Raw genomic sequence first — 12,521 nt, 5'->3', positions numbered from 1 at the left:
TGTACTTTTCAAGTTAGTATTTTCATTTTCTTTGGATAAATATCCAGAAATACAACTGATGGATCATATGGTAGTTCTATTGTTAATTTTTTGAGGGACCTCCACAGTTTTCCATAGTGGCTGCACCTATTTACATGCCCACCATCAGTGTACAAGGGTTCACTTTTCTCCACATCATCACCAACACTTGTTATATTTTGTCATTTTGAGAACAGCCATTCTAACAAGTGTGAAGTGATATCTCATTGTGGTTTAAATTTGTATTTCCCTGATGATTAATGATTTTGAGCATCTTTTCATGTAACTTGGCCAACTACATGTCTTCTTTGGAGAAAATGTCTATTGAGGTCTTCTGCCCATTTATTAATCTGATTTTTTTCTATTGAGTTTTGAATTCTTTATATATTTTGGATATTAACCCCTTATGAGATATATGATTTGCAATTATTTTCTCATTCAGTAGGTTGCTTTTTCATTTGTTGATGGTTTCCTTTTCTGCACAAAAGCTTTTTAGTTTGATATAGTCCCACTTGTTTATTTTTGCTTTTGTTTCCTTTATCATTGGAGTCAGAATAAAAAAAATCATCGCCAAGACCTATGTCAAGGATCTTATAGCATATGTTTTCTTCTAGGAGTTTTATGACTTCAAGGCTTATATTTAAGTTTTTAATCTATTTGAGTTATTTTTCATATATTGAGCAAGATCATAGTCAAATTTCATTCTTTTTCATGTGGTTGTCCAGTCTTCCCAACACCTTTTATTGATGAGACTGCCTATTCCCCCCACTGCATATCCATGGCCCCTTTGTCGTAAATTAATTGACCAGAGATGCATGGTCTAATTTTTGGGTTCTCTATTCTATTCCATAGATCTATGTCTGTTTTTATGTCAATACCATACTGTATTGTTTTTCTTTTCTTTCTTTAGTACAAAGCTCCTCACAATTTTTTCTACTCCTATTAAGTAGTCTATACCGATCGTGGTTCCAATGTCTCTTCTTCAAGTATATCATTACCCTCTAGAAATCTGGTCTTGATTGATGCTGTGATGTAAAAAAGCTTTTAGAACAATCATGTCTATGAAGGGGCCACATTCTCTCTCTCTCTCTCTCTCTCTCTCTCTCTCTCTCTCTCTCTCTCTCATATATATATATATATATATATATATATATATATATATATATATACGATTTAACCAATTCCATTATTAAATTATTAATAATATCTCTGTTAATAGTTGTAAGTGATTAACTTTATTTATTTTTACTTTCTAAATGTTTTAGATTTATAGAACAATAGAGATAAAATTATATTTTAACTCTTGCATACAAGATGTACTAACATAGTTTACAAAACGCAGTTAATTATGTTCCAACTGATTTGTTAATATCAACTTGGTCACGTATATCAAATTTGCCTACAATTTATGCATGTACAGATCTGTTTCTGAGTCCTCTGTTGTTCTATTTTAACTATTCTTTTGGTAACAGCACCTTGTTTTAATCATTCTTGCTTTTTAATACAAATTTATAGTTTTTCAAAATTGCATTAGCCATTGTTAGAATTCTGCTCTTCCACGTGAATTTCAGGATCAGTCCATGAAGTTTAGTGAAAAAGTCATTTGGTGTTTTGAATTGCATTAAACTTACAGATAATTTGGGACAAATTTCCATAGCTATGGGAATCAAATTTTCCCATCATGAAAATGATATTTTCTCCCTCTGTTTAAGGTCCTTTATGTCCACTAACATTTTGTAATTTTCTCCATTAAGGTCTTGTGCATCCTTTGTTTTTGTTGCTAGTTCAAGAATAGTGTTATTTAATTATATATCTTAATTTGTTATTGAATGTAGGGACACCATTTGACCTTATTGTAAGCAACATTTTTCATTAAAACAAAATAAAAAATTAAGCTCTGGTTGGGAAAATAAAGCATCAATGAATTCTACAGAATAAGATATTGTGTTGCAAAACTCAAAGATATTCGGAGAGGGTGCCAAAAAAATGTATACACATTTTAAGAAAGGGAAAAACTGTATTAAAATTGTAATACTCAATATATACCGATAACAAAAGATGAGTACAAGTCATGTATATATAGTTTTTTTGGCACCCCCGGTATACTGAGCCACAATCTAAAATGCGAAATTTACTTCTCAATGTGGACTACAGTCAAGTTTGCAGCTATTATTTTTATTTATTTATTTATTTTTATTTTTGAGGGGGAGGATATTTAGATGTACTGTTATTGACTTTGTATGTTTAAATCTTTATTTCCCTTCATTTTGGATAATAGTTTAGTTAGTTATAGAATTATGTATTTCCTTAGCAATGTGAAGGTATTACTGATGTTGCTAATAAAAAGACTCCTTAAATCAATTTGGCCATCCTCTGCAGATGATCTGTCTGTTCCCTCGAGTAGAGGCATAAAGTTTTCATTTTTTACAATAGTCTGAAGTTTTACTTTGATGGATATCTTAATTTTCTTAGCACTCAGAATGCATTTTCAATCTAAGGACCCATTTCTTTCTCTATTTCTAGTAAATTCTGTCACTATGTCTTTGAATTTTACTTTTCTGGTTTTCCTTCTCTTTTTTGGCATTAGTCAACATTGACTAGCTGTAAGCACGTTGAACCTACCTACAAGTGTCATACTGATCTCATGTTTCTTCTGTTATCTTTTTTTCTCTGAATTATAAGTTAATTCCTCACTAATTCATTTTCATCCTACTTGTTCATTTTAACTTTGACTGGTTCATAATAAACTTTATCCATCATGTGGGCTTTCTCTTTAATTTTTATTATTATAATGACATTTTTCATTTCCATGATTTTTAGTAGTTTTTGTTTTAATTAAGTTATTTTTTACTCACTTAATTTCAGCCACTTTTGATTTCCCTATTTCTTGCTGTACTGACAGGCGTGTCTTCCTTTTTTCTCTTTGATGAAACCCCCCTCCAAAAAACAAAACAAAAAAGTATCCAAGTCTTCTTCAGATTGTTTTATTATTTTTATTCATCTCCTTTGTTTTAAACTCTCTTCTTAAAAATCTGTATGTTGTGGACATTGAATTTGCAGGTTCTCCTTGAGTACATGGGCTTTTTGTTTAACCTCTCTTCCAGCACTCATTCCTTTAAGTTGGGTGGTTCTGCAGTTGCCTTCACTTGGTCTCTTGACACTACCTGCAGCCCTGTCTTTTATAATTCACTGGGTTTTTTTGCTCCTCAGGACATATGAGAACTTGCAAAGGCATCTACCTACAAAACTCTGGTGTTAGGGTTGGTCACCATGTGTTTCTGTAGACTCTACGCCCCGAGGGCACTAACTTCCCACAGGATATCGGTCCAGGAAGCAGATAGCACAGCATTATTCCGGCATTGTTCCCTCTGGGGCAATCTCATGTCAATCTCTATTTCAGGCAAGCTCTTTTAAGCTTCTGTTTCTTTGTACGTTCCATATTCTAGAGGCTCCAGAGTCTGATGTTTCAGTCGTCCTCACTGATTTGTATTTCTACTGTGTTTATCATTTAAAGAAAATTGTATCCTGTTTTTAAAATGAACAATCTCCTGTTTATCTTTCTTTTTTTTAAAAAAAATAATTTATCAATCATTGCTGTTTTTAAAGTGAGAGACATAGCCTCAAAGTGTAAATTTTCAATATTGTCTGAGCCAGAGGTTTTGGCTTTTTATAATGAAAAGTGAACAACCATAACATTTCCTCTTTCCACATTTTGACTTTCCAGAAGTTAGAAGTAAGACCTTTGCATCTCTAGTCACCCAATAATCTATGGCACACTTTAAACATTTAATACATATTTAATTGTATCCAATGTACTCTGCAATCCCCTAGTTTACTCTTCAGAGCAAAAGATTCATTCTATGTAAACTAGGAAGATAAAGGGGACAGCTGTCATCCCTCCTTTCCCATATTCAGATGTATGAAGGATGTCAGTCTAAATCTAATTTGTAAAAGGATTTAAGGCTCTCTGATATCTTTAAATACTTAAACATTTCCATTAATTTTTTGTAGGGGTAAGTGGTAAAAGATGTAGTAAAATAAAATGTATTAAACCAGAGTTACTAAAATAGAATACCAGAACAACAACAACAACAACAAAACATTTTCCATCTTACTTGTATTAATTTACGTGTGCCAGTAAATCACTGGGCACGGGGGTTGTATTGTTTTATTTGTTATTTGTTTCTTTGTTTTTATTTTGTGGTCTAGCAAATCAAAATATAAATTATCTTATAAAACTTCAAATGGTTAAACTAACTAGCAACTTCTTGGTGGGATGGGAGAAGGTAAAGAGAGTATATAGAAAAGTTCATGTAAATTATTAATGTAAACTAAACTTAATTATTTTCAAATTCTAAATGATATATGATGGAATATACAAATTGGTATAAAATTATCAATAAGTATCCTCACCTGGAGAAGAAAGAAACAAGAATGTATATTTGTAAAGTATATGGTTAAACTCATTTGGAAAGGCTGATCAAGATTTGAATAGGCAAAGAGGATTGTGAAGGATATTAAACACTAAAAGAAAAAATAGCAGCGGGTATAGGATAGGATGACAATGTACAATATGACATTTAATTTAAAACATCAATTTTTATATGAGTAAACAAGTAGATGCTGTATCTTACTAGTTATCAGGTAAATGTATATTAATATAAGTTGACTGTTTTACCTATTAGATAGTCATAATAAAAAAATATAAAATCATTGTTGGCAAAAGTGTGGAAATATAGCCTGTTTTATAGACAGTTGATAAAAAATAAATTAACGTGGTCTTTTGGAAAGAAAGTTGATCAGCTATAAATAATAAACACTCATTTTTCCTGATACATCTCCTTGGGAAACGGAAACAAAAGAAAATATGAACAATTAGGACTACATCAAATTAAGAAGTTTCTGAATGGCAAAGTAAACCACCAACAAAATAAAAAGAGAGCCTACTGAATGGGAGAACATATTCACCATGACATATCTGATAAGGGGTTAAAATCCAAAATTTATGAAGAACTCATACAACTCAACATCAAACAAACAAACAATCCAACTAAAAAATGGGCTGAAGACCTGAATAAACATTTCTCCAAAGAGGATATATAGATGGCCAACAGATACATGAAAAAATGTTCAACATCACTAATCATCAGAGACATGAAAATTTAAACCACAATGACATATCACTACATACCTGCCAGAATGGCTATCATCAACAAGACAACTAATAGCAAGTGTTGGAGAGGCTGTGGAGAAAAAGGAACGCTTATACACTGTTGGTGGAAATGAGATTGGTGCAGCCACTATGGAAGGCAGTGTGGAGGTTCCTCAAAAAATTAAAAATAGAACTACTATACAACCTAACCATTCCACTACAGGGTATTCATACGAAGAAATCCACTACACAAAATTTCAGACATATATATCCACCCCCATGTTCACTGCAGCATTATTTGGAATAGCCAAGATACAGAAGCAAACTAAGTGCCCATCGATAGATGACTGGATAAAGAAGAGGCGGTACCCTTATACAATGGAGTATTACTCAGCCATTATAAATAATTAAATCTTACAATTTGTGACAAGAAGGATGTACCTAGAGGGTATTATGGTAAGCGAAATAAGTCGAACTGAGAAAGACAATTACCATCTGATCTCACTTGTATGTGGAATTTAAAGAACATCAACAAACAAAAAGCATAGACTCATTGATATAGAGAACAGACTGATGATTGCCAGAGTGAAGGGAGTTGGGGAACTGGGTGAAAAAGATGAAGGGATTAAGAAATACAAATTGGTAGTTACAATATAGTCATAGGATGTAAAGTACAGCACAGAAAATATAGTCAATAATATTGCAACAACTATGTATAGCACCAGATGGGTACCAGACTAATAGAAGGGATCACTTCATAAATTATATAAATGTCTAACCACTATGATGTACACCTGAAAGAAATATAAAATAATGAGTGTCTACTGTAACTGAAAACTAAATCATCGACTTTTCAATTCTATTTCTAGAATTCTATGCTAAAAAAATACATGTGTGAATAAATGTACTTATATGTGCAAATGTTCATTGTGATATTGAAGGTAAAGATGAGACCAGAAACCACATAAATGTTTATCAATAAGAAACTGGTTAAATAAATTAGTTTATCCTTAGTATAGAATTAGGAACAGAATTTCAAAAGAATAAGACAGTCTTATGTACCAAAATGAAAGTTTTTCAAGATATATTGTTAGTATAAAAAAAGTAGCTGAATAATGCATATAGGATAATTCTATTTTTGTAATTATATATGGTACACATACACATACACAAAGAAAATTCTGGAGGCATTACAGCCATCAATTATGAGTAAGTAAATAGAATTTGTGTTGCACTGATAAATCAGAATTTTCATTTTTAAATCCATATGACTTGGACATTTTATGATAAATTTGTATAGTATTTTGCAATTTAAAAAGTAATAAAACTTAGTATAGTGAAATTGGAAAAGTAGGAAATATATAGAAATCACAGATAATAAAAAGATGTTTATGAGGAATATGAAGATAGTACTTGCAAAACTTGGGTGACAGTAAAGAGGTTTCTCTAAATTATGTGGATAATCCATAGAATATTATGCTTGAGTAAATATTTAAAATATTTAAAAATAATATTTTTATTCCTTTAGTAACATTTTTCATTGAGACTATATATGTATACACACACACACAAGCAAAAAAAAAACAACCTTTGATATTTGTTTGAGAAAATACAATTCACTGGATATATTTAGGCAGATATTCTTAAAGATATAATTTCACCCACTGGAAAAAAATAAAATTAGTAATTTTTGCACTGAAAAATTATTTCCCATGAATTTTAATATGCTTATTTATAAGAAACACTATGAAGAAATATGTTTAAAGTTCAATGATTAGAAACTAATAGTATACCTAGCAGTTGCTTCTTTGATTTTTGGGAGGCTGGATGTATTAGTTGAATTCGTTCTTGAATATAAACTCTAGCAAAATGTAATTGCTACATGGAATCACCACTCTAATTTCTCTACTAATCCCAATGATATCCGTTTCCATCAAAGCATTTAAAAATAAATTGTTGTACTTACTTTCAACAATCACTTGTCTGTCTTCCCAGTTATCTTTAATAAGCTGTATATTTCCAAAGTGTGCGTCACTGTAAAAGATTCGGTTGGTTCCTCTTCTTCTTTGATTATAGTCAAAAGCCAAGGCTATGACATTCTTGAAATAATGTGGATTCTCATATGGCCTTATTGGTGAATTTAAATTGGTTTCATCAGAAAGATGTATGCTTTTTAATATCGTTCTCCCTGAATAAAGCAAATAACCTTCATGTCTTAGGCAAGTAACACCATCCTCTGCCAAATATCCATGGGCACAAGAACAAGTTCTCCGGGACTTTCCTCTATAAAGACACAGTTGCTGACATCTACCATTGTCCTTGGCACAAACATTGGTCCCTGAGGATGAAAGAAATAAATAAATAACACACACACACACACACACACACACACACACACACACAGACACACACATTACCTTTTTAATTTTTCAGTTTTTTTTCCTTATAGAAATACCAAATTTTAATGTTGGATATTCTGTTTTTATTTTTAATTTTTAGACCTATCAGTAAAAATATCAAACACTATAAAGTACTGACTTTTTTAATCACACAGGTTTAAAATCTTGGATTTGTTATTTCAAAGATCACATTCTTCTGCTTTCCTCACTATCCAAACAAAAGCATTATAAAAATCAGCTAAATATATAACTCTTTTTTGATACTTCATACTAAGATTGTAATAGTTATATGTATTGTGATCTTTGGCATAAGTAACAGATTCACTCAAAACATGAACTGAATTCACTAAAAAACACGTACTGCTTTAAACGCTACTTCTATGAAATACATAAGGTATCAAAGGTTCTGACAGCTCCAATGGGCCTCGCTTCCTAAATATATTGGGTATAAGTTTTTAATTCCAGTTTTGAGTGATGATGTAATATGCGATTAAGATTTCTCCTCTGTGGGAAAAACTGAGGGTGGCTAGATGGGGGTGGGGAATGGAATAAGGGGAAAGGTGAGAGGATTAGAAAGCACAATTGGGAACCACAAGATTGCCATGAGGATAGGAAAGTCAATGTGGGGAATGTAATCAATGATGTTGTAAAGATTTTGTAGGGAATCCGATGGACACTTGTCTCATTAGGGAGACCACCTCAGGGAAGATGGAGATGCCTGATCACTGCACTGTACACCTGAAGCTGAAGCTGAACAACAATGAATGTCACTACAGTAAATATATTTATAAGAAGTGGAGTACAGCATTAGGAATAGAGACAGTGGAAACGTAACGGCTGTGTGCGATGTCAGAGGGGTAGTAGATGGGGGGAGGGGGTTATCACTGTGTGAGGGATATAAATGATAAATGTCTAACTATTACATTGTTCTGTACACCTGAAACTAATAAATAAATAAATAACTAGATTTCTCCTCTGTGAATCTATCAGTATCACTGAAAATAGATCTTCCATTGATGTCAAGAAAATTAAATACAATTTATTTTAATGAACATAAAATTGACATTATTTCAGTGGAGATATACTTTTAACATTCAAATCACTGTCATATCAGTTTCAAAACACACATTTTAAGGAGGTAATGACTTCAACATATTTCATACTAATAGCAACCTTTTGGAGCCATAATCACTTTATATATTAACATATAATTAAGAACAAACATTTCGGCTGCTTTTTACTATCTCATATACTAATTGAGTTTTGCACTTTTTATTGACTATGTGTATTTATCAAGTTTTTCTGCATTCCTTAGCCCAAACCTATACTTAGAAGACATACCAGGCATATAACTTGTCCATATACATGCACTGTCCTAGGTAAAAATATATATGAACTATTATATTAGTTCATATATCGTTTCATTAGGCTACTATATTAATTTTGTAGGACATTGGATGCACACACACACAAAAAGGGTTTTGAGGTTTTGGAGTCATGTAGGAATTAATCCCTAACTTAAGTCTGATAAGTATTTTAAAAAATAAGAGAAAGAAATGTCATGCGACATATTAATTACAGAAGAATGCTGACCTTTCTCTCTTACTCGGTTAAAGATTTTAACCTCCTTCAGGTTGACTCCAAGGCCCATTCTCATGGTTATGGTATCCGTGGCATCATTCTTGTGGCCCCTTCTGATGGACCCATTGGCATGTGCTCTGCCAAGAAGACAACATACATGATAGACCCTCTTTAATTCGTTCAAAGCAAGCCAGTTATTGAAGCTGAAGATAACAGATGGCCCAGCAGAAGGGAAAGACACCAACTTTAGTCTGTGACATTGGATCGGTTGAGCTTGGAATAAAGAGAGTGACTGCCTTTCCCGTGGACATTATATGGGTTTGTGAGATCCTTTTTGTGACCTTGCTATGGAACAGGTAATCCTATAAGGGTGAAGCCAACTGGCACTGAAATAACATTTTGAGACTCGAATACTTATGAAAAAATAAATTACCTGTCAGACCAGTAGATGTAAGCCCCAAAGACTGCAACTGAGAACATATCCACATTGCTCCCTGACAGTACCACTTCCCGATTCCCGCCAGTCTCAAGGTCAATTCTTTCTATTTTGTCTGTCCGTGCATCACACCAGTACAATTTATTTTCCTAAAGATCAATTGAAAAGTAGTATGATAAGCTGTTTTTGATTATGTGCTTAATTAACGAAATAAGAGAACACTAAAAGTGGACTAAATCAAGGTGGCAGTTAAAGTACTTTAAATATTTATGAAAATAAATCCAACAGACCTCATAGTCAATGGATATGCCATTCGGCCATGCAATCCCCATGCTTACGAGGACAACCTTCTCTGAGCCATCTAAGCGAGCCTTTCCAATGCAGGGCATCTGTCCCCATTCAGTCCAGAATAAGTAGCTGAAATTAAATTGTTGATTTATAGTAATCCACAGATAAACACCAAAAAGTACATTAATAATAACAGCAGTAACATTTATACTAACAGAAAAAAAATAATACATTCTAAAATTAATATATATATATATATATATATATATATATATATATATATATATGTTTGTTCGTAAAAAATATATTTTCTGTATTGTAAAATAGTATTTAACCATTCATAGAATTTACCAGGACGGATTCAAATCCTACCAAATGCCTCTAGTACATGCTGCTCCCTGCCTGAAATGCTCTCTTGCAACTCACTTGCCTAATTTGCTCCTGTTTTTCATATCTCAAACATCATTACCTTCAAGAAACCTTCAGTGTTCTCTCTGATTATTGCATCATGTACTCTGCTTCATAACATGCATTAGAGTGGCAAATTTACACGTGTATTTCTTTACAATGTTATTTTTATTAATATTTTTGCCCCCACTAGACTGTAAGCTCAATGAGGACAGTCAATGAGCACTCAATGAGTGCTCATTTCTCTTGCTCATTCATTATTACGCCTACAACAAAACACTAGGTAATTAGAAAAATCTAAAAATAAAAATCACTGGCAGGTAAATATTTAACTTATGAATGTATACATGAATGCATCGTAACTTACAATTCTGTCCACTTAGGCTGCTAAATGTAACTATTCAAATTTGAATTTTATAAATTACCCTGTGATGCCATCTTAAAACATGGATTCATACAAAAGTCGACATTCCTATTTTAGCAATTTTGTAATATAAAGTGTAATATGGAAGGAATTGGAGGAAAATAAAATATAGAAAGGAAATCAAGAGCATGATGAAATAAATCAACATGCCAAAAAAGAAAAACAGAACATATATAATCCACGTTTTGTTTCACTTATTCATTCAACAATTATAATATGTATATTACAATACAGAAATAGACGTTTTTACATAAATAAGATCCCTTTTTTTGAAGTTATGTCAATTGAAGTTTTTGTTTAACTGTTAGATAACAGCAACAATTAAAGTTGAGAAAAAATATAGCAATTGGTGATTCAGGCAAACATGGGTATATATTCTGTGTATGTTTGAATATGTGTGTGTGTGTGTGTGTGTGTGTGTGTGTGTGTGTATGATTAAGCGTATGTAAGAAGAAAAAGTGAGATTGCATATAGAAAAATCAAAGACCAATATCTGTATCTTATATCCACTCAATGGCGCTATTGTTTATCCATAGAAATATATTTAAACTATATGAAAATATATGTATTACCTTTATGCATATTGTTTTGATTTATTTTAAAAGTTGATTTCTCCCCCCTGAAAATTCTGTAAAAAAATAAACGTTTTGGACTTTTACAACCAAAAAAAGCTATAGCTAGAATCCCAAGTGCATTAATCCTGAAAAGTTTTATTCATATTTACAAGGTCTATAAACCAGAAAGAGATAATTTTGTAGCAAGGAATCCAACTGATATTTTATTGGTTAGATCTACGATGAAGCAGGCATGAAAATATCTATAGTTGTATTAAAGATTTTTAAAACTTTAAAGGATACTCTCATATTAAAAATATTAAAAGTAAAATAACGATTAAACGAGGAGGTAAATTTTGTTGCTCCACTTAACTTTCTAAGGACAAATTTTAGCACTAATAATGCTCTTAAAATGACTAGTCAGTCACTGTGCTAAAACGGCAAGGGGTGTTACACTATGAAAGAGGCATTCTGGGAGCCAGGACAGAAATGTGATTACTTATTCAATCCAATTCTTGCATTCTACTTTGATATACTCCAAAGTTTGAAAGTGAATGGGCATGTGAATACTGTCTTTTATCTAATAGCAATCTGCTTTCCAATGAAGTAAATGAGTAATGAAAATATTATTTTGAGTGAATGGACTGAATCAGCCATTTAACATAGATAGCCCTTAGTCTCAGAGCTTTGAAAATTGTTTCTCAGGAAGTTAATGATCCATAGTCACACAGCTGAGAAGGGTCCAAGCCAGGAATCACACTCAGGTTTTACTATCCCAGGCCTATATTGTCCTCTCTATGATATGTTATGGCACCAAATGTAAATATAATACAAAAGTATAATAATCTTATATAAAATGCTACTTTTCCGTAGGTATAAGGAGTATATAACCAAGATCTCCACAGCTAAAAACAGAAAACATGAAAAAGCTCTTAGAATTGAGAACAAGTTTCTCTCTTTTTTTCAAAGTAATCCCTATGCATTTTCAATTTAAAACATTTTCACACAGTACACCTGGATGAATGGCAATAAAATTAGGGATAAAATTATTCAAAATAAAACCACCCTGAATACAGATTTTACACAAAATTTCAGTAGCAATTTGATAAGCTATATAATGTATGAAGAAAAATCTGACTGCAAAAATCACTTTTATCGCTAATTTATCGACTTAAGAAAACTAAAAGACTGCACACCTATCAAAAGTAAGCAACCTTGTATGTCATGCAAAGAATAATTTATTTGCTCCATAGAATAAAAT

The 12,521-nt window shown here is 32.0% G+C and overlaps 1 protein-coding gene across 1 annotated transcript in view; it reads right to left on the bottom strand.

The window, feature by feature from the left end:
- Nucleotides 1–12,521, bottom strand: part of LRP1B (LDL receptor related protein 1B) — a 1,793,989-nt gene that overhangs the window by 420,215 nt on the left and 1,361,253 nt on the right. The window contains exons 38-41 of the mRNA XM_033112843.1: nt 9,877–10,003; nt 9,584–9,735; nt 9,163–9,287; nt 7,137–7,508 (exon numbers count right to left, since the gene is read on the bottom strand). Coding sequence (XP_032968734.1) covers nt 7,137–7,508; nt 9,163–9,287; nt 9,584–9,735; nt 9,877–10,003 — 776 coding nt within the window. The remainder of the gene's footprint in view (nt 1–7,136; nt 7,509–9,162; nt 9,288–9,583; nt 9,736–9,876; nt 10,004–12,521) is intronic.

The sequence above is a fragment of the Rhinolophus ferrumequinum genome, chromosome 8 (assembly GCF_004115265.2).
Source record: "Rhinolophus ferrumequinum isolate MPI-CBG mRhiFer1 chromosome 8, mRhiFer1_v1.p, whole genome shotgun sequence".
Lineage (NCBI taxonomy): Eukaryota > Metazoa > Chordata > Mammalia > Chiroptera > Rhinolophidae > Rhinolophus > Rhinolophus ferrumequinum.
The sequence above is the reverse complement of the archived record's forward strand: the minus strand, read 5'-3'. Positions and strand labels throughout refer to the sequence as shown.